A 23,302-nucleotide genomic window follows, 5' to 3' on the forward strand; every position below is an offset into this window, starting at 1 on the left:
GTGGTCTCCCTGCCTCCTCATGGATAAGCATCCTTATCTTGAAAGTCTAAAATCCAGTTACCTACCAAGAAGAACCTTTCCTAGAAAGACAGAAAAAACTGAAAAAAAAAAAAGAAAAAGAGAGAGATTCTGCAATCTTATTCTGTCCCAAAGGAAAGAAGACTACATTCTCAAGCTTAATGATAGGACATAAGCATGATCTTACCAAGAAACCACTGTTCTTAATCTCTTAATAAAGTACTACAGTATATAATTTGTAGCAAATAACTCAACAGACCTCCAAACTTTATAGCATCTTAGGTCCAACAAACTTAAAATCTGTGAACCACCGCAGGTCTTTATCAAGAAATACCTAACTTAAATGAGAAAGAATGCATCCATATCCCCACCGCTTGGGAATCATTCATGCACCACCATTTAAAGATCATCTTTTGAGTTGACACCCAGAAGTTCAGCTAGTCTGCCACTTTCATATGCTTCAACGGTATCTGACATCAAATCAACACCACTCACATGAGAATCTTATAGATATACTTTTTAAAGTAGATGTCAATGAAAGCAACATGTAGTGTACCATCGGAGCCACCAATGTGCTTTCCATGTATAAAAACTTGAGGGACCGTGCGCCTCCCAACAATCTCCGACAAGGCATCTTGAATATCCCACCCATCCTCTGGTCATTTGTTTAACAAAAAAGGGCAACAATTAGAAATATGTGGGAGCTAAATGATTAAAGTAACGATGAGGACCTCTCCTTTTGAAATGTGTGTTCTTTATCTTGAAAGATGACAGTGCGGTAAGTTAAAACTCATGGACTGCCTCACAGCACAGTAATAGAATATGAAAGCTTAAAACACTGCTCGCTCAAATGTTATAACTAGAAGGTAGATTTCTGGAAGTAGGATGGTTTCAAGTTACAGGGATTTTGTGCTATGAGGGAGTAGAGTTCATCATTTAGATCTAAGAATAGCTGATGCTAGAGAGATCACAACTTCTAAAATAACCAACTAGTTCTGTTATTTCTGCCAAGCATCTCCAGTAACAAGTGCACAATTCAGACTGCAACATTAAGGAAATCACAAGTAATAGATCTAACATGCTAGCCTTTGATCACTATTTATTACAACTGCTGAGGAACTTTTTTAAATTTTTTATTTTATGTGCAGTTTAAACAGGATATAAAATGGCCGAATAGATTATGTGCTCAACATGAGTTGTGTGCATATCTCTTGGTATGTCACTTACCTTATCTTTTTAGAAAAAACAATTTCCTTGTTTCACATTCCTACAAACCTAATTTGTAAATGGTTTAAAAACATAGAAAACTAAACCTCAGGAGAGATTCTCAGAAATGAAAGTACAACAAACCTCTCTGGTCCAGCTCCACGACATATGGTTCTTTGTTCAGTTCTTTGAAAACAGATTTTGCTCTTCTACAGTACCTGTTCAACCAATGGTGAAAGTTAAATGCTTTCATTAGTCAAACAGTTTAAAGGGCATGGAATATACATACGTACATACACAAAAACATACATAAAGTACATATACGCACACATATCTACATTACATACACACACACACACATATGTGTGTGTGTACATGTATATAAAACAGAGGTGATTGGCTATTCAATAACAGTTTATTTCCATCAACAATGTAACTGCATTTTTGTTATCTCTTACCTCATGCATCCACAACTAATATCAGTAGATGAAGAAATTGCATGACATTAACATAGATTGCATAAATAAGCATTTTATATCTATTTTAAGTTTTGACTGGAACCATGATTGCAGACGGACCATATTAGCTCATCATGCATACTTTAAAAAGCTTGTTAATATTTTTTTGTGCTGGCCAATCATCTGCAAGACACCCCATGACCAAAGCAAGTGATCCATCTTGAAATCTCAAGGAAAACATGCTACTTATAATACATACATACATATATACATACATATATATGTATATGTATGTACGTATGTATGTATCTATATATGTGTGTGTGTGTGTGTCTATCTATCTGTACATATATATATAAACATACATATATATGTATGTATGCGGCACCCATGAAACAACCCTAATAAGGTCAAACTTAACTGAGGACTCGACAATGATGATTCGAGCTATTGGATGATATCTACAATTTCTAAATTTCTTGCAATCAAAAAAATGATGTTATTTGAAGATCCTAGCTTATGCATCCACTGGTTAAAAAATATGCATTATTTCATATTTTTTTAAACTGTTTATTTTTAACCATTGGATGCATAGGCAATGCATATGCTAGGAATATCTAAATCACATATTTTTTGGCAATTAGCAAATTTAACAAGATAAGAAAACTCCCATAATAGTTGTTAGTAAATCACATGATTGAACTAGATAAGAAAATTCTAGAGGTACAATGCAAGGTTAGAAAACATCCAATCACAACCTCAAAATGTACACACATAAAGCCCCAAGCACAGTGTTAGTCAAATCCCAAGTAAATAGTATTCCTAGAACCCCAATTGATTTGACGTGCTGATTCAATAGCTATCAAAAAGAGACTGTACTCGGTCCCACAGCCTCTTGTATTTTCCACATCACCCAATATCAAAAACCACACCAAAATTATGTCAATATCAATTACTGCTGCCTCAGTGCAAATCCTAGACTTCATCTTTCCCTTAAATCATCAAAAGATGCCTCTGCCAGTTTACTCCATACGGAACCTTATGTAACCACTGCTCACAAAATTCTAAGCAAAGCTTGAAATTCAATGCAAGAGTTGGCTTCATCAGCATAAATGTATATGGCTCTTCTTGGTGCCAATTTTTTGTAAAATCTCATTAACTTCTTGAACTATACCCCTAAACTAGCAAAGTAGACATTATCTACCAATAAAAAAAAAGTAGACATTATACCTGCAAACAATACATGATGCAAATCGACACAAATCACAATGCACATGGTGATCTCCTGTAGACATCACAACATCAGACAATAGGTTCATCCATAGCACTTGCCACTTCTATAAATTCAACAATCTTTGTTTTTGTAAACCAAAAGGCAGTCATAGGTTAGAGCACCTAAAATTATTTAAATCACCACTAAAGCTGATAGAACCTCTCATTCTACTAATTCTTACAAATACTGAATCGATAAGTGATAAACCCTTCAAGTATCTAATAGTGCACTTCACGGCCTCCGATACTTCACTTACTCAATGTGTCTCCATGATCATCTATGTTCCAAAAGTTTTCTACACACACCATAGCTTTCCTTAAGTAAATAAATAAATAAGTAAATAGGTAAATTAATAAATAAAACACACAACACAACCGCAGATGCACATGCATTCCTCCAGAGCGGAACATCGAGATCAGAAAGACAACAAATACACCGTAAGAGCTTCTATAACCAGGAATCATCACCAGAACGTTAGATACACTCCCAAAAAAAAAAAAAAAAAAAAAAAAAAAGCTATAACCAAAGGAGTAAATCAACAATTATTAGATTACTAACATGATAACAATATGAGGGACTTCAAACCAGACTAAAAGGTCGATCAACACGAATCCAAGCACACAGACAAGTCCGCAATATGGTTGAAACGGGCTGCTACTCTTTGCACATTCGACGTAGTGAAAGTTGCTCGCATCTCTAACCAAGATGGGATTTTTCTTCGAGATAAATAAACAAAAATCGAATTTTAAACAAGGATTGGAAAAAAATCCCCACGTAGTTCCTCAAATAAAGTTTGAAAAAGATCGATCTTATGGTTTCCTTCTACGGAGGGAGGGAGGGAGGAAGAGAGCGTACGGGCAATAGGACTTGGAGAAGATGACGATGTCGTGGGCGGCCACAGTTTTCTTGACGAAGGCCGCCTTCGTCGCGGCAGCGGATCCCTCCGACGAGAGGCCGAGGAGAATAGCGGCCACCGCAAGCAGAGCCCCGGTCGACGTCCCTATACGTCCCGCCGCCGTCGCCATCGATCGATTCCGGCCGCTGCTCCTCGCAGATCCCCGACTCGACTTAAGATCGGATGAGCCCCCAAACAGAACCCAAAAAAATGGGAGATTATGTATTAATATTTGTAATGTTTAGAGAAAAAGAGTAGCGATTGGGGACGGATCGACGGAAACAGGAAGGCGGATGGCATTCGGAACCGGGCTGGGTGTAGAAGGGCATCACGCAACTGAATATTTACGTAAATACCCATGATCCACGGATGTGGATATTTTGACACGAGCCACATTAATCATCCATGAGTCGGAACGGCGACGAGTCCGGATCGGATCGACTCTAGTCTGCATGTACCTTCCCGGTGTGGTGTGTTCAAGTCGATTTATCTGGCCGATTTCTCCATGACGCAAACCCAACCGGTCGTTCGCTGCCCATTCGTGCTGCTCCTTCCCAGCGGGGAAGAGCCATGGGTGTTCGAATCGGAAAGAGGAAGAGGCGGCCGCGGCTCCTATGTGTTGTGGCAATCAGGAGAAGCATCGCTACCGAATGAGAAAGAAATACCTAAAAAGTATATGATAAAATATCTCTGAGAATCATACTTACGACCCTCCAAAACGAACAGAGGAGGAGGAGGATGAGAAGGAATGCTTTCCTTTTCAACCCTCAAGCCCCTCCTTCCACTCCCCCACTACCTCCTCCACTCCCTTCGAATCACCACCCTCTCCTCGCCCGTCATTTCTCGTCACCACCAGCACCAACAACAGCTCCCGGACGATTTTCCCAACCCCTACGACCTGACGAAGGAGGACCCCATCCAGGTGTGCTCCGACCTCTGGGTCCGCTGCTTCTCTCGCCCAGACCCCCACCTCCCCTTCCCCAACCTCACCGGCTTCCTCAAGAAGTTCGACCTCTGGGTCCTCGCCTACCAGCGCGCCTGCGCCCACCACACCGGCTCCTTCCCCCCGAAGAACGCCATTCACCTCCCCCACCTCCGCTCCCTCCTCGCCCTACAGCGTGCCGCCCTATCACCGAACTACCCCTGGGGCGCCTCCACCCACCTCCTCCTCCGCTCCCCTGCCGATCCCCCTTTCACCCGGCCCATCTCCCGCCGGAAGTTCCTCGCCCTCCTCGCCTCCGCTCCACCCCCCTTCCAGGACCGCGTCCTCCAGGAGCTCCTCCTACTCCTTCTCGAGCCCGTCTTCGAGCCCCGCTTCTCCCCCAGGTCTCACGCCTTCCGCCCCGGCCGCAGCCCCCACACCGTCCTCCGCACCATCCGCTCCAATTTCGCCGGCTACCTCTGGTTCCTCAAGGCCGATCTCTCCGCCGTTTCCGATAACTTCAGCCCCGACGTCATCATCTCCTGCTTGGAGAAAGGCGTCTCCGACCGGAAAGTTCTGGGCTTGATCAAATCCGCCTTGAAGAACCCTGTCAGGGTCAGGTCGTCGTCGCCCGCCGACGAAGTGGTCGACAGATTGACCAAGAAGAGGATGAAGCGGAAGATGCTGCGGAAGAGCAGGAAGAAAAAGGTTTTGAAGGAGAACGAGCCCAAGCCCGATCCCTACTGGCTGAGGACTTTCTTTGGCTTCGCCCCCCACGAAGCTGCCAGGGTCCCCAACTATGGGCATTGCGGGATCCTCAGCCCTTTGCTTGCCAATGTATGCCTTACCGAATTGGACACTTGGATGGAAGATCGGATAGCAAGGTACTTTCGGCCATCAAAGCTCGACTCCATTTGGACAGATTCGATCACCAACGACTGCCACAACCCTGCCTGGCCTGAATTCGTTCCTGCCAGCGGTAGGGAGAAGACGAGGAGGATGGATTTCATTCGCTATGGCTCCCACATTTTGATTGGAATTCGTGGACCGAGAGAGGATGCGGTGGAATTACGAAAGGATTTGATCGAGTTTTGTGAGAACAAGTATGGGTTGAGGTTAGAGAATTCAAATATAGAGATCGAGCACATTACAAGAGGCATCGAGTTCTTGGATCATGTGATCTGCCGGCGGGTCATACACCCTACATTGCGTTACACAGCAACAGGAGGGAAGATCGTAAGCGAGAAAGGTGTTGGGACTTTGCTCTCTGTGACTGCAAGCTTGCAGCATTGCATCAGCCGGTTCAGGCAGCTTGAGCTTGTCAAGGGGGATAAGGACCCAGAGCCGCTGCCTTGCACACCAATGCTTTATGCCGGCCAGGCCCATACCAATTCTCAGATGAACAAGTTCCTTGAGACCATGGCGGATTGGTATAGATATGCAGATAACAGGAAGAAAGTAGTCGGCTTTTGTGCGTATGTCATTAGGAGCTCTCTGGCTAAGCTCTATGCTGCAAGGTATAGACTGAAGTCTCGTGCCAAGGTGTACAAGATTGCCTCCCGTGACCTCAGCCACCCATTGAGAGAGAATACAAGGAATGATGCGCCAGAGTATTCTGATCTTTTGCGTATGGGGCTTGTTGATGCCATTGAGGGTGTTCAGTTTTCTCACATGTCATTGATTCCATCATGTGATTATACCCCATTCCCTAGGAACTGGGTACCTGACCATGAGCAAATATTGCATGAATATGTTAGGCTGCAAGATCCGAAATTCTTTTGTGAACTGCATAAGTCAGTGAATCGGCATGAATTGAGATCGCCTCAAGATGCAATATCAGAGATTGTTTGGGACTATAAGATATGTGGAGTTTGGAGCAAGAAGCCCCTAGGAAGTATCAAAGAGCAGGAACATGATGAAGAGAATACTAATGGTGATAGAAACTTCCTGTTGAAGGAGGAGTCTATTGCACTTTAATACGGAGTTACTAGCACATCTTAGCGCACGAGGCTCCTGCCATGGTGGGGTCTAGGAAGGGTCAGACGTACGCAGCCTTACCCTACATTTGGAGAGGGATTTCTATGTTCGAATATATGACACCTAGATCACAATGGTACAATCTTACCATTACTATGAGATGCAATTTGTAAATTTTCTGCAGTGATTTACATTTCATCGATGAAAGAAGGCTGAGGAGAATTATATTTTCCAAGTGCAAGTACTGGCCAACTGAACCACCATTGCTTAAGCAAGCCATACAGCACCTTGGAGCATGTAAAGGTATATGACCTTTATATTAAATCAGGAAATTAATGAGATATGCTGTGATATTAAATTATATGTTGCATGCTCTGTTCGTTCTCTGCATGCACTTTGGCAGTCCACTTTGGGCAAATTCTTCTGGAAAAACATATTGCTTCAGGTTTGTAAGAATGTTGTATGCTTTGTTGGGTGCCATCTGCTTTTGATCAGTCCATAGCACACTGGAAGTGAGGTTTCAGCAATATGTTGTCATTTCTTAGTTACTTTATCATAGAGTAAGTGCTATATTTGGTTCCTTATGTTGATGTGGATTAATATGATAGTCAGAGATGTACAGATGATATTTAATGCATAAATGCTGAAAATTATTCATTTCTTCTGCATTAGCCTACGCTATGGATTAATATGATCGACAGAGATGATACTTATTGTATGCATGCTGGCAATTATTTATTTGTTTGGTGGAAGCTCACATGACAGATTTACTCTTTAATAACATGAGTTTGATTTCATCTACCTGCAGTACATGTTGCGATGTATTACGTTTCAATTGCAAGGTTTAGGTTTATTTTAAATTCTATTTTTACTGTATGTTTGCAAAAAATTGCAACAGCAGTAATAAGAAAAATGCAGTCTGTGTTAGATGTTCTTCTCATCCACAAATCATTAACTAAGCCTCGAACTTGTTATCCTCTTTGCATACCTTTTAATCTGCATCAGTGAGCACATGACAAATTCTGTGGGCTACGAATTTAGTGGAATTGTACGCTGACTACCTGATACAAAAGCAGACAAAATTGGAATGCACTATCAGTTACATAAGCAGGATACATAATTAGTGATTTTCTGGGATTTTGAATAAAGAATGAGCTTTTGGCCTAAGCTTAGTTCTTTGAATTTAAACTGTAGCTTCGGATCTTTTTCATTTTGACCTTCTAAAATATACTTCTGTTAGATCTTTATAAATGCTGACCCATAGAACCTCATTGATTTTCTTTGTCGAGGTCTTCACAATTTTGGAATGCAACAGTCTTCACTACAACCCGTGAATAGCTAAACAATGTTTAGTAAATCATGCCTTTGTCCTTTTCTGTCTTTATACCCAGTATCATGGCTAAAAGGAGGATGCGTTCTTTGGTTATTTTCTTTTCCTTTTTTTCTTTTTTGATAAGAAAGAGCAAAAAAAAAAAAAAAAAATCAAAAACTTTTAATTGCAGTCTGTAACTAACTATAAAGATGAGCTTGTATGATTCTTGTCAAAGTTTCTTACCAGCTTGATATGTAGATCCTGGCAAGGGAATTTTGGTGTCTGCAGGGCAGTGATCTTATCGGAGTCTAGGATCTACAGCCACGTTGTCCCTAAAGAGAATGCTGATTATCTGAATTATGAGGTCTTTTGATACTGTTGGAACATGTGGATGGCCGGTTACTTGGTGCAATCTCTATGCTGCCATTTTGTTTTAACATTTAAATGGACGCATCTAATGTCACAAAATGCATACAATATGAGGTTCATTTAGGTGTTTGAGTTGTATGTAGGAAATAGAGTGCAGATTATGATTTCAATGGTTGTGGCAGTTTGCCTGTTCTTTTGGGTTCTCTTGTAGCTGTTGATGGTTTCACTGCGTCTTTGATAGATACCAAGAAGCCCACATGGCATCTCTGTTCCGTTACCCGACGTTCCCACTTGCTCTCTTATCAGATTTCGCTTGCTGCGGTCCTTGGGATCAAATCCGTCATCTTGGTTCTCTTTCTACTCCAATTATTACTGTTACATTATTTTTACCTCCCTGGAGCCCCACTTTCTTCCTCTCTTCTTCCCTCATATCAGACGTAACCTCCGGTTCCACTCTTCTCTCAGCCTTTCGCTGCATCTCCTGCTCCCTCGACTTCTGCCAACAGATGCCCTACGGGCATCTCTTCAGTCTTCTACTCTTCTAAGTTCAGCCCATCTGCAACATCATCCAGTGGAAAGTGAGCCCAGGAGACATCGAAGGAAATGCCCAAGTGGACTGCCACATGTTGACATGACTTTAACCAGTAATATTAGGAGGTGCTTGGTTGGAGAGAGTAGGAGTCTGGAATCAAAATGAGAATGGGTGACTTCCATTCCAACCGTTTGATCGGAAAGAATCTCATCCTGATTCTAATTCCGAAATGGAATGAAAATGGCTCAATTTACACAGAACTCAATCCCTATTCTTCTCTATAGATTTAAATTTTCATTCTGTTTTCGATTCCAATTCTAGTTTGGAACCAAGCACTTTCAGAGATTTGGCTATTCCAATTCTTATTTCGATTTTGATTTCATTTGTTAACCGGGCACCCCCTTAAAGGTTTGGAAAGCAAAATGGTGAATGCAAAATACACCAAGGGGCTGTGTTTTATGCTGATCAGAGCCAATCTAAAGCTTTTCTTTTCCTGGATGAAAACTATGCGTAAAACTTGCCTAGGAGTTCATACGTCTCAGCGTACTATCGCTTATCTACCAAATTGACGATTTCCAGAAGGCTACAATATATTCAGCAGTTGCACCCTTTAATCTCCCCTGGAATTCTTTGTCGCTGGCAAATCCTATGAAAGAAAGCCCATTTAAACTATAAAGCAAATAGAACTCCAAAAATAACGACTAGAAAAGATATAGAGAGACAAATAGAAAGTCCCTTCAGATGTTTCTGCTCCACGAAGGATAAGTCTGTTGGCCATCTCAACCCCCCCTGCATATGGGCATATTGATTTTTTTCTTTTTGAAGCAAAGAGAATTTGTTTAAATCCCACAATGATGCAGCCAGAGTTTCCAAACTTTTGGAGCCTTCTGGAGCTAGAAAAGTTGGATATTTATCTTATTCTTGATATATGGGAGAGATTTTGACAGTCGAACCTCCAAAGTAGTCCAATGTTGGAGAGCCAAACGCTGGAAAAACATTCACCATCCCTCCACGTAGGGCTGAAAACGGTGCAGCTGGTTTGGTTTTAAATGGCTTTTTCAAGCTGAACCGACATTTCGGGTTAAGAGATTTTTAAAATTAAATATTTGATTAAATATAATCAATTTTTTTAGTTCGATTTTATATTAGTTCGATTTGTTTATCTAGCTTTTTAAAGTATTTGAATAATTTAAATAATTTTTGGATTTAAGCAGGTTGGTCGATTTATTTTTTATTTTTTATTTTTTTATTATGATCCATGATTAAATCAAATTTGATCTAAATTGAATTGAAATAGGGTCAAATCAATATTTTAAATTTTTAATTTATATAAAATATATCGTCCAACTTTGAATATACATGCAATATAAATGTACATATAAATATATGAAACATGTAACATGGATGTATATATAAATATAAAATATAACACAGTATTTTAATTTTGATTTATCAGTTCGGTTCAGTTTTAATAAATTACATAAATCAATAAATCAATAATCAAATCGAAATATTGATTTTTTTTATTTTATTCAATCGAATCAAACCAGTTAAACCGCTAAACTACCATATTTGATTCGGTTCTGATCGAATTGGATGGTTTAGATGATTTAATCGAAATTTTTTACACCTCTACCTCCATGCCCGTCTACTCCATCGCTATTCTTCTACTCCCTGTCACTACTTACCAAAAGAGAGAATATTACCATTTCTCCTAGATCAAGGCTCCCTCTTCTGTGTCCCTATCTACCATCTACCATCTCTACCATAAATCTTGATGCCCAAACATCAGCCCCTTCTAAATGATTTTGTCCAAGTACCTTTGACAGCATACATTCACATAAAACAAAGTATATTACAATGATATTAGGAGGTTAGCCAAATGCATTATGATAACTACAGCTATATACTTGGTTTGTGGAGGAAAAAAAAAAAAAGATAGCTATTTCGACATGATCTGCTATGTTAGTTTCATATAGCACGACACTCGATATGTCGTCTTGCATCATACTGTACCATATACTGATATATAAGATTTGGTACCGAGATGATAAATTTTGATTACAATATATAATAGCATACAGCAACAGCAACATGTCAACATAATTAAATATCTTTTTTGTTGATACATAGAGATTTGAATTAAAAAAATATATATTATTCTAATCAAATGAATGGCAAAACATCATTCTAATCAAACATATAACAGCCGGCAATGCTTTTGTAATTTGGAAAGATCACTCCAAAAGCAATGCTATTGTAACTTGCCTCTTTACCTGGAACTTACACCCATGAACAGGAGCTCACCTTGATTTCAGGGTTGCGCGAGACACAGCATTTTCCTGACAGCATCAGGACAAAGGCAAAAGGAAGACTTTGTTTAGCCATACAAGCAAGACCATGGACTCTATTGCTGTTTAGATCGATCGAGGTCGGAAGATGAATATTTGAGATCAAAAATCAGATGTCTGATCTTAATACAGAGATACTGGCGTTGGAGTGACCTACAAAATAAATCTTAAACTGGAGGTTGTGGCTTCGGTGAAGATCTTCTGACACTCAAGTCAGAAAAATAGAGAACAAGGAAGCAGCAACAAGTTCTCTGAGAGGGATTCGATTGAACTTACATGAATCTTCGAAGCTCTAATTGTTTATATAGAAGGATATCGGACAGCTAGTTCATAGCTATGTGATCGTACGATCTCGAGATTATCGGACTGTTGAAATTACCATAGTAGATGAGATAATTCAGCTCTTGATTGCTCATGCGAGATCAAAGGAGACTATTGCTGGTAACATACTGAGTGAAAATTTGAATATCCCTTTTGAATAACCTCGAAGTCTGTGCCTGATTTTTTTGACCTTGTTGAATGAATGGTGTCACCTCATAGCAGATGAGGGTCTCATCTATTAATTGCATAGATTATCAATCAGAAGAGATTTTAGCCTTCATATACTCTCTACGTGGGGATATTTATTGCTTTTGACCTTAGCTCATATCGGCATTGATGCTCAGGATATTTCGTATCAGTATAGAGGAACTCATATCAGGGTCAACTGAGCTCATATGAAGGTAGCTCTTCACAGCATGCCTCTTTACAGTATAGTCATAGCTCATAGAGTTGTAAATCTGAGGCATCCATCATACCACCATAACATACCCCCCTACTCCTGAGTCTGAGATCAGGCGAAAGGAATACTATTGACATGATACCTCGATTCATATGCTATCTTTTTTATTCTTCCTCGAGCGCTCGATTAATTATCTCTTATGAGTGGCATTGTGTGCCTGCGGCGATCTTGTGCCTACGATATCTAGCTCTTCTCGTCTTCACACGAGAGGCAGTGTGTACCAGTGGCGAGCTTGTGTCTGCGGCATCTTGCACTTCTCGTCTTCTCGAATGACTCGGATGAAGGAACCATATCTAGGGTTTCAGGGTTAGATCTTGAAACTTTTTCAAGATCATACAGCGGAAGACTAAAATAAATCAAAATTTATTTTCTAAGATCAGAAAATTCCTAGATCTAAGATCCTATTACATGATTATTACATAGCATTAAATCAAAAATTAAAATATATATAAATATAGTATGAACTACATGTTGATCATATCAACATGTTTCTATACTAGCTACATCTAATGTATGTATTAAATAATAGATCAGATCTATTACCTTGCAAGTTAGACGCTCTAACCTCGCTGATCTGGGCTTAAGGATGATGTTGCAAGCCGCACACGCGTCTGGCCTCTAGGAGTCGTCCACACGAGCCCACGAATCTCGATCAGAAGTCCTGCTTCAGGAAATCAGCACAGATCCTTCTTTGATGGTTGATCAGGTGCCTCCTTCTTCTTGATTTGGACTCTTCCAAAGATGAAAAGTAGAAGGAGGAGTTTCAGATCTGAGACACTCTCAGGAAACTCAAGATGGAGGGAGGAAAGATATGAAAACAAAAATCCTAGAAGAAGACCCTCTTCTTCTTCACGTTTTTCTCTCTAAATGCCCTAACTTGCGTCTTTTATATCTCCACGACCTAAAGGTATTTCTCTCTAATTTTTGGATGGCAGAAAGGTCTCTCAAATATCTATCTCCTCCTAAAATTTCATGAAGAAACTCATCTTATATAGTGAGATATGATAGAGTCCTTGTCTAGGTCAAACACCTAGTCAAGGCTTATCCAAACATGGCAAGTTAAGGGACGCCCAACTCTTGAGCATCTCCTCCATATTTTCGTGAATGGATCACCAGCAAAAAGTTCACAATGTAAACCCTAAAGGCCATGAAAATTTCAAAAAAAATTTGGATAAATTCGGTACAAAATTGAAAGAGTTTTGGATTTCTAAAACTCTATCTCATAGAATTCAAAATCCAAACTTATTCCTTTTAGATTTGATCCAAACCACCTTCCATGTAAGAAAGAAGAGAAGAGACCTTTTGTGAACGTGAGAGAGATCTGGGAGAGGGCTTTTGTCGCACAAAATAAGTGGAGATTGGCGTTGAATTAAGAGAGGGGGCGTGGAGAAGGCTTATGTGGCGCAAGGTGGAATCCTAGTCCTACTAGGATTCTGTCTTATGACTTGTTTTAATTTGATTTCCCAAACCAAATCAAATCAAAATTAGATCAACCCAATTAAAATAGGTCTTAACCCAATTAAGAACCTAATTTAATTAGATTAAATTAGATTTAAATCTAATTTAATTTTTTAATCAAATTAGAAATTAGATTGACCCAAGTCCTAGTTGAACTAGGACTAGTTTTTCCTTGCACTTGGCTTATCCAATAAACCAATTGGACTTGATCCAATCAAACCCAAAATAAATCTAATTAAATTATATTTAATTAGACTTAATCTCAGCCTATTGGCTTAATCAAATTAAGCCAATTAGCAATTGAATTGCTAATCGATCCGCCTGCAACACTTGCACTGGGTTAAATGTCAATCATATTGATTATTTAACCCTAGAACGATTCTTAATCGTTGATCAACCATCTGATCGGATCATGAACTCTAATGTGTGTGATCTCATAGGTCCGAACCTAAACCGGTAGCATAGGAACAAATTCCTATACCAATCGAAGTGACCGTCTAGCAATGGTACCCGACGACCGGATAGGTCGAATGTGTAGAACAACATCCTTAGAACCCATGCGGATATAGTTTTCATATAATTCATCCCCTTGACCAAAATGATCATAGGACACCCCAGAGTTTAACTGTCAACTCTGATCAGGTTGTCCATATTGTATTTCAAAATATCAAATCCATCTGATGGATTACCCTGGCCAAGGTTTTGCTAAATTGAAATACAGCGACTCATTCTTCTCCAACTCTTGGAGTGGTCAATCCCATCTCGATCACACTCTGACTTCGCAAGTACTTGACTGTGCCCAGAAGCCTTCCGTCCCTGAATTAGAAATTCAGTTAGTCCAGTACCAAAGCACAGTGAGTTGCTTGCAAGTCACTGAGACGATCTCAAGTCTAAGGGACACTTATACCTATATCCCATCAGAGACATTCTCGACAGCAGAATGCTCTGGAGTTGGTCACGTTCAATGACGATGTACCCTTACATCTCACCTGTATGCCATACCAGTGTCTCCACACTCTTTGGTTAAGAGGACAACCAACCCATATGGCCTACAACGACCTATGCTCGATAGAAGCTGTCGTCCTTATTAACAGCCTATCATTTGGTCGTGAACAGTTTTAAGGACTAATCGATAAATCCTCTCTTTATCGAACCTAAATAGTCCTAAGGACTTCATCATAACAACGGAGTTCATTAGAAGATGAAAGCTTATGATGAAAATGCCAAATATATTTTATTTATTAACAAATCAATTACAATACTTGGTTGCTCAACCGTCAACAGCTTGACGATTGGCTTTTTGGGACACATTTCTCAACAACTCCCACTTGTCCTAAAGCCACTCGGCACAGTATCTAATACCCATCTTCGACTTGTGGTTGTCGAACTCCTTTATTGCCAAGGCTTTAGTGAAGGGGTCGGCTAGGTTCTCCTTTCCGTCGATCTTCTGAAAGTCGACGTCACCTCGATCCACGATCTCCCGGACCAGGTGGAAGCGGCGCAAGATGTGCTTCGTCCGCTGATGTGCTTTGGGTTCCTTCGCCTGATCTATGGCACCAGTGCTGTCGCAGTAGAGAAGGATCGGACCATCGAGGGAGGGTGCTACTCCGAGCTCGTTGATGAATTTTCTCAGCCACACAGCTTCCTTCGCGGCATCTGATGCTGCGATATACTCCGCTTCACAAACAGAGTCTGCCACAGTATGCTGCTTGGAACTCTTCCAGCAGATGGCTCCACCATTCAGAGTAAAGATATAACCCGACACACTCCTGCTGTCATCATGGTCAGATTGGAAGCTGGAGTCTGTGAACCCCACAACTTTCAGATCTGACTCGCCATAAATCAACCATTGGTCCTTAGTATTTCTCAAATACTTAAGGATGGCTTTAACCACTTTCCAATGGTTTTCTCCAGGATCAGATTGGTATCTACTCACTACTCCTAGTGAGTATGCCACATCTGGTCTTGTACATGTCATGGCGTACATGATAGATCCCACGGCTAAAGCATATGGGACTCTACTCATACGCTCTCTCTCTTCAGGAGTTGTCGGACAATCCTTCTTAGAGAGAGAAATTCCATGGCCTATCGGTAGATAGCCCTTCTTGGAATTTTTCATGCTGAACCTCTTCAGCACAGTGTCTATGTACATGGACTGGGATAACCCAAGCATCCTTTTAGATCTATCCCTATAGATCTTCATCCCTAGGATGTAGGATGCTTCACCCAAGTCTTTCATGGAGAACTGTGATGACAACCAAACTTTTATTCCTTGTAGTGCGGGGATGTCATTTCCGATTAAGAGAATGTCATCCACGTACAAGATAAAGAATACCACAACTGGACCATTTGCCCATTTATAGATGCAGGACTCTTCTCCATTCTTAATGAAGCCATACGTTTTGATCACCTTATCAAAATGCATGTTCCAACTCCGAGAAGCTTGCTTCAATCCACAAATGGATCTCTGAAGCTTGCACACCTTGGACTCATCTGTGGATGTAAACTCTTCAGGTTGTATCATATACACCTCTTCAGTCAGCTCTCCATTCAGGAAAGCTGTCTTTACATCCATCTGCCAGATCTCATAATCCAGATGGGCAGCTATTGCAAGCATTATCCGAATAGATTTGAGCATTGCCACAGGGGAAAATATCTCGTTATAGTCAATACCATAACGTTGACGATACCCCTTGGCAACCAGACGGGCTTTATAGGTCTCCACCTTTCCGTCTGCGCCCCTCTTCCTTTTGAAGACCCATTTATACCCAATGGGTTTAACCCCTTCAGGTGGGTCAAGCAATGTCCATATATTGTTGACCTTCATGGACTCCATTTCGGATTTCATGGCTTCAAGCCATTTCTCGGAATCAGGTCTCTGCATAGCATCCATATAGGTGATCGGATCCTCATTATTCTCATCAAGTTCAATGGGATCACCATCCCGGATCAAGAAACCGTAGTATCTGTTCGGCTGACGCGGTACTCTACCAGATCGCCTTATTGGTGCAGGTATATTGGGCTCCGGATGTGATCTAATCATATCCGACTCAGGTTCAACTATTGGTGTCGGTCCTTCTACCTGTTGAACTTCATCAAGTTCAACCTTAGAGGCAACGGTTCCTTCACCAAGGAACTCCTTTTCTAAAAAGATTGCCTTAAGGCTGACGAACACCTTTTGTTCATCAGCATGGTAGAAAAAATATCCTTTTGTCTCTTTGGGGTACCCTATGAATGAGCATTTGTCAGACCTAGGTCCAAGTTTGTCTGTGACTAATCGTTTGACATAGGCCGGGCACCCCCAGACCCTAAGGTGTGAAAGTACTGGCTTACGCCCTATCCATATCTCATATGGAGTCTTAATTACAGACTTACTTAGAATCCTATTTAACAGATAACAGGCCGATTCGAGTGCATATCCCCAAAAGGATATCAGCAAGCTAGCAAAAACCCATCATGGATCGGACCATGTCTAACAAAGTCCGATTCCTCCTTTCAAACACACCATTATGCTGTGGTGTTCTTGGAGGAGTCCATTGGGAGAGAATCTCATTCTCTCCTAGATATGTGAGAAACTCACTAGAAAGATATTCTCCTCCTCGATCAGATCGAAGAGTTTTAATACTCTTTCCAGTTTATTTTTCTACTTCACTTCGGAATCGTTTGAACATTTCAAATGAATCCGACTTATGTTTCATCAGATAGACATATCCATATCGAGATAGGTCACCGTGAAAGTTATGAAGTAGAAATATCCATCTCTAGCACTGGTGCTCATGGGCCCACATACATCAGTATGTACTAGGCTCAAGAGCTCAGTAGCTCTCTCACCTTTTTCAGTAAAAGGTGACTTGATCATTTTACCAAGAAGACAGGACTCACAAGTTGGAAGTGATTCACAATCACGGACTTCGAAGATTCCCTCTTGAGTCAACCTGTTTATTCTGTTCTTGTTTATATGACCTAGCCTACAGTGCCATAAGTAGATATCTGACACACTATCTAATCTATGGTGCTTGCCAGTTGAATAGACTACATTAACATGTTGTGATAACATATACACACCATTGTTCAAATGTCCACAAAAAATAGTAACACCATTCTCAATGATATTACAAATTTATTTCTTTATTGAAATTTTATAATCATTTTTGGCCAGAAGGCCTACAGAAATGATATTTAAAAAGAAACTGGGACAGAAATGACAATCATTAAGAACAACGATATGGGATTCAAATACAAGTTTCAAGATTCCTAATGCTAGAACTGAAACTGGTCTTCCATCTCCAACGTTCAGGAACCTCTCACCTTGCTCGAATCTCCTACTGACCTGCAACCCCTGCAACGAATTGCAAATATGGTAAGGGCTACCGGTATCCAATACCCAGTCAGTTATATCACAAATAGAGAAATTGCAAGGAGTTATCATATAAATACCTTGCCCAGCAACAACTTGCTGCTTTCTCTGTCTGTTCGGGTCTAGGGAGGCAATGTACTGGGGACAGTTCCTCTTCCAGTGCCCCCGCTTCTTGCAAAAGAAGCATTCAGCTTGACTCTTATCGGGTTTGATCTTTTTGGTCTGACACTGCACAGATGTCCCAGCCTGAACTTGCACCTTCTTCACTTTCTTCTTCTTGTTCTTCTTCCCTTTCTTAAAGGGTCGAGAATCAGAAGATGAACCTCCCACTAAATTCACCGACTCCTTGTGAAGTTGGTGATCCTTCTCAAAGTTCTGAAGCAACCCCAGTAACCCGTGGTAGTTTTCTTCAGGCTTTGTCATTCTATAATGAGTGAGGAATGGGAGATAAGACTTGGGCAGCGAGTTCAGTATTGCATCTTTTCCAAGCTGCTCATGCAAGAAAAAGTCGAGCTTGCTCAATCATTCCATCAGCTCGATCATGTACAATACATGATCAGTGACAGAGGCACCATCCCGCATTTTGGCATTGAAGATGGCACAACTAGTCTTGTGCCTCTCCACGTCATCGGGTGTGCCAAAGGCATCTTCCAACACTTGAAGCTTGTCCTTTGGCTGAGCTGTCTCGAATCTGTGACTGAACTCGTCGCTCATGATAGCCAGCATGATACAGCGCACCATGGTCCGATCATTGAGCCACTTCTGGTAAGTGTCTCTGATTGTTCCACGTGCATTGACAGCTGGCTCCTCAGGTGCAGGATCTATTATCACATATAGGATCCGTTCATGCTCCAGGACTATCTTCAACTTTCGGTACCAGCTACCGAAGTTGGATCCCACCAACTTATCATTGTCCAACAATGATCGGAGCGATAGGGAAGTGGCCATATTTGCACAAAGGAGAACCATAACCTAATTAGTAATTGATTCATTAAACCTAAAGATTTGGACTTTAATCAAAAGGTTTCTCCCACTATTTTATTCGAATTGGTAGCCTCTACCTTCAATTCGAGGAATTACCCTAATTCCTTAGCGGGTACTAGAATCCACTTGGACTGCACACAAGCCCAACTTTGGTTGGCCAACCCTTGTACATCTAAGGGTAGGTTCATAACCAATTGTTTCTCTAAACAATTTCTAGTAATTTTAATTTTTCCCCAGAAACCTAATCAGTAGGCTTTGGCCTCCACTGTAAGGATCCAGTTAGGTCCAACCATTAACATGATCATACTTGGTGTATCTAACCAACGAATGATTAAGCCCAACTTTGGTTGGCTCACCTAACCACCATTAGAGAGACACTTCCAAGTCATCATATGATGAGTGATAATTTCATTAGTCAACAAGCACCAGGCCTTTGGGTCTGCAATGATTATTGAGTTAATGGACTCATTATCAAACACCTTAATGGGAGGCTATGACTCAGTTATCTCCATAACTTTGTTATTTTAAGGACCTAATAATTTTAGAGGATTTAAATAATTTAGAGGATGAGGTCAGATGAACCAGCTTATCATGATCCTCCCACTGGCTTCATCAAGTCAGCTTAAGGGAGACCAGGGCTGGTCTAGGAGCACCTAAATCAGTCACACTGATTTACCTAGCTGACATGGGTCAGCTCGAATAGTCAAGTGATCCGATCAAAACATAATTTCACCAAGAGGTCAGGTAAGTTCGATCAGTGGGAGGGTCTGCCAAAGCTTGCCTTAGACACCATCAGAAATGGCCAGGTAAGCGGGCTCCCAATTAAAAACCACCGGTCTGGTTTACCTTAGACACCAACTGGTTTAATTAGTTTCGATTAGATCAACCTAACAGTTCATGCTAGACCGCTTAGCCAAGAATCAAGTCCATTTGGTTTTCGTTAAAGATATGGACTTGACCAACTACCACTATTGTAATTGATCTAGAGAATCCTTGACCTAATCTAAGACAACAATTGATTAGATTTAGTCAATTCTCTAATTAAGTCCATCTTTAATCTAACCATAGGTCTAACCCAATTAATGGATCTAATTCCCACTAACCCATTAACCCAATGTGTTATGATTTGTGTCTTAGGTTCTTCAATTCACAATCCTAGAACCTAATCAAACAACTTCTTAATTCTTAATTAAATTTTGGGCTGAGGGTTGGGTTTGACTTTTCAAAAAAAAATAATTTTCATATTTGTAAAATAATTTTAAAATATGATTCTACCAATCATATTGCATGTTTGATTCATAATCAAGATGCAAGTGAAATAAACATGAAACTACTTTAGATCTAATCTAAACAGGTTCATGTAATTGAAATAATTTCAACTTTAAATAATTTCTTTGCATAAAAATTATTAACAAAGAGATTTTATTTCAGATTTAAACATCTTTTAAATCTAATAAATCATAAATTTAATCTAGATCATATCTAACAAATTTATGATTAAAGATAGATCTACACAAACTAGGACAACCTTTGCACTGTAAGGGTTAAACCTTACAGCAGGACAACCTTGCAGTTTGTGATTGATCTAAAATTTTAATTTTAGATTTAATAATCAGATTATAAATTAGATCTAATCTAAAAAATAATCTAAGCATGTATAAATAATCATGTAATAAAGAACCTAGGCTCTGATACCAATTGAAGGAACCATATCTAGGGTTTCAGGGTTAGATCTTGAAACTTTTTCAAGATCATACAGCGGAAGACTAAAATAAATCAAAATTTATTTTCTAAGATCAGAAAATCCCTAGATCTAAGATCCTATTACATGATTATTACATAGCATTAAATCAAAAATTAAAATATATATAAATATAGTATGAACTACATGTTGATCATATCAACATGTTTCTATACTAGCTACATCTAATGTATGTATTAAATAATAGATCAGATCTATTACCTTGCAAGTTAGACGCTCTAACCTCGCTGATCTGGGCTTAAGGATGATGTTGCAAGCCGCACACGCGTCTGGCCTCTAGGAGTCGTCCACACGAGCCCACGAATCTCGATCAGAAGTCCTGCTTCAGGAAATCAGCACAGTATGCTAGTACTGCGCTGATCCTTCTTTGATGGTTGATCAGGTGCCTCCTTCTTCTTGATTTAGACTCTTCCAAAGATGAAAAGTAGAAGGAGGAGTTTCAGATCTGAGACACTCTCAGGAAACTCAAGATGGAGGGAGGAAAGATATGAAAACAAAAATCCTAGAAGAAGACCCTCTTCTTCTTCACGTTTTTCTCTCTAAATGCCCTAACTTGCATCTTTTATATCTCCACGACCTAAAGGTATTTCTCTCTAGTTTTTGGATGGCAGAAAGGTCTCTCAAATATCTATCTCCTCCTAAAATTTCATGAAGAAACTCATCTTATATAGTGAGATATGATAGAGTCCTTGTCTAGGTCAAACACCTAGTCAAGGCTTATCCAAACATGGCAAGTTAAGGGACGTCCAACTCTTGAGCATCTCCTCCATATTTTTGTGAATGGATCACCAGAAAAAAGTTCACAATGTAAACCCTAAAGGCCATGAAAATTCCAAAAAAAATTTGGATAAATTCGGTGCAAAATTGAAAGAGTTTTGGATTTCTAAAACTCTATCTCATAGAATTCAAAATCCAAACTTATTCCTTTTAGATTTGATCCAAACCACCTTCCATGTAAGAAAGAAGAGAAGAGACCTTTTGTGAACGTAAGAGAGATCTGGGAGAGGGCTTTTGTCGCACAAAATAAGTGGAGATTGGCGTTGAATTAAGAGAGGGGGCGTGGAGAAGGCTTATGTGGCGCAAGGTGGAATCCTAGTCCTACTAGGATTCTGTCTTATGACTTGTTTTAATTTGATTTCCCAAACCAAATCAAATCAAAATTAGATCAACCCAATTAAAATAGGTCTTAACCCAATTAAGAACCTAATTTAATTAGATTAAATTAGATTTAAATCTAATTTAATTTTTTAATCAAATTAGAAATTAGATTGACCCAAGTCCTAGTTGAACTAGGACTAGTTTTTTCTTGCACTTGGCTTATCCAATAAACCAATTGGACTTGATCCAATCAAGCCCAAAATAAATCTAATTAAATTATATTTAATTAGACTTAATCTCAGCCTATTGGCTTAATCAAATTAAGCCAATTAGCAATTGAATTGCTAATCGATCCGCCTGCAACACTTGCACTGGGTTAAATGTCAATCATATTGATTATTTAACCCTAGAACGATTCTTAATCGTTGATCAACCATCTGATCGGATCATGAACTCTAATGTGTGTGACCTCATAGGTCCGAACCTAAACCGGTAGCATAGGAACAAATTCCTATACCAATCGAAGTGACCGTCTAGCAATGGTACCCGACGACCGGATAGGTCGAATGTGTAGAACAACATCCTTAGAACCCATGCAGATATAGTTTTCATATAATTCATCCCCTTGACCAAAATGATCATAGGACACCCCAGAGTTTAACTGTCAACTCTGATCAGGTTGTCCACATTGTATTTCAAAATATCAAATCCATCTGATGGATTACCCTGGCCAAGGTTTTGCTAAATTGAAATACAGCGACTCATTCTTCTCCAACTCTTGGAGTGGTCAATCCCATCTCGATCACACTCTGACTTCGCAAGTACTTGACTGTGCCCAGAAGCCTTCCGTCCCTGAATTAGAAATTCAGTTAGTCCAGTACCAAAGCATAGTGAGTTGCTTGCAAGTCACTGAGACGATCTCAAGTCTAAGGGACACTTATACCTATATCCCATCAGAGACATTCTCGACAGCAGAATGCTCTGGAGTTGGTCACGTTCAATGATGATGTACCCTTACATCTCACCTGTATGCCATACCAGTGTCTCCACACTCTTTGGTTAAGAGGACAACCAACCCATATGGCCTACAGTGACCTATGCTCGATAGAAGCTGTCGTCCTTATTAACAGCCTATCATTTGATCGTGAACAGTTTTAAGGACTAATCGATAAATCCTCTCTTTATCGAACCTAAATAGTCCTAAGGACTTCATCATAACAACGGAGTTCATTAGAAGATGAAAGCTTATGATGAAAATGCCAAATATATTTTATTTATTAACAAATCAATTACAATACTTGGTTGCTCAACCGTCAACAGCTTGACGATTGGCTTTTTGGGACACATTTCCCAACATCGGATTCTATAGGGGTCTTGTAAATTGGCCCCATCTCGAAGTCGTCGAGATCTTCTCAAAGATCTGGTAAGTTAGCCCCTACGAGTGGCCTTGTGTACCTGCAGTATCTAGTATTTCTCATCTTTGTACGAGAGGCATTGTATGCCGACGGCAAACTTATGCCTGTGGTATGCACTCTCGACAGTCTTCTGA

General features: G+C 40.1%; 2 protein-coding genes across 2 annotated transcripts; one reads left to right on the plus strand and one right to left on the minus strand.

Annotated features, from left to right (window-relative positions):
• Positions 1 to 107: 107 nt before the first annotated feature.
• LOC105039295 (glutaredoxin-C8) lies at positions 108 to 4,132 on the minus strand. The gene is made up of 4 exons (XM_010915402.4): positions 3,811 to 4,132; positions 1,369 to 1,442; positions 575 to 673; positions 108 to 488 (listed from the first exon to the last, which is right to left on the minus strand). Exons 1-4 carry the CDS (start codon positions 3,978 to 3,980, stop codon positions 418 to 420), a joined length of 414 nt encoding a protein of 137 aa, XP_010913704.1. The 5' UTR covers positions 3,981 to 4,132; the 3' UTR covers positions 108 to 417.
• Positions 4,133 to 4,334: 202 nt separating this feature from the next.
• On the plus strand, positions 4,335 to 7,110 carry LOC105039296 (nuclear intron maturase 1, mitochondrial). Its single transcript, XM_010915403.3, has one exon. It carries the CDS (start codon positions 4,599 to 4,601, stop codon positions 6,747 to 6,749), a length of 2,151 nt encoding a protein of 716 aa, XP_010913705.1. The 5' UTR covers positions 4,335 to 4,598; the 3' UTR covers positions 6,750 to 7,110.
• Positions 7,111 to 23,302: the final 16,192 nt, after the last annotated feature.

The sequence above is a fragment of the Elaeis guineensis genome, chromosome 1, assembly GCF_000442705.2.
Source record: "Elaeis guineensis isolate ETL-2024a chromosome 1, EG11, whole genome shotgun sequence".
NCBI classification, from domain to species: Eukaryota; Viridiplantae; Streptophyta; class Magnoliopsida; order Arecales; family Arecaceae; genus Elaeis; species Elaeis guineensis.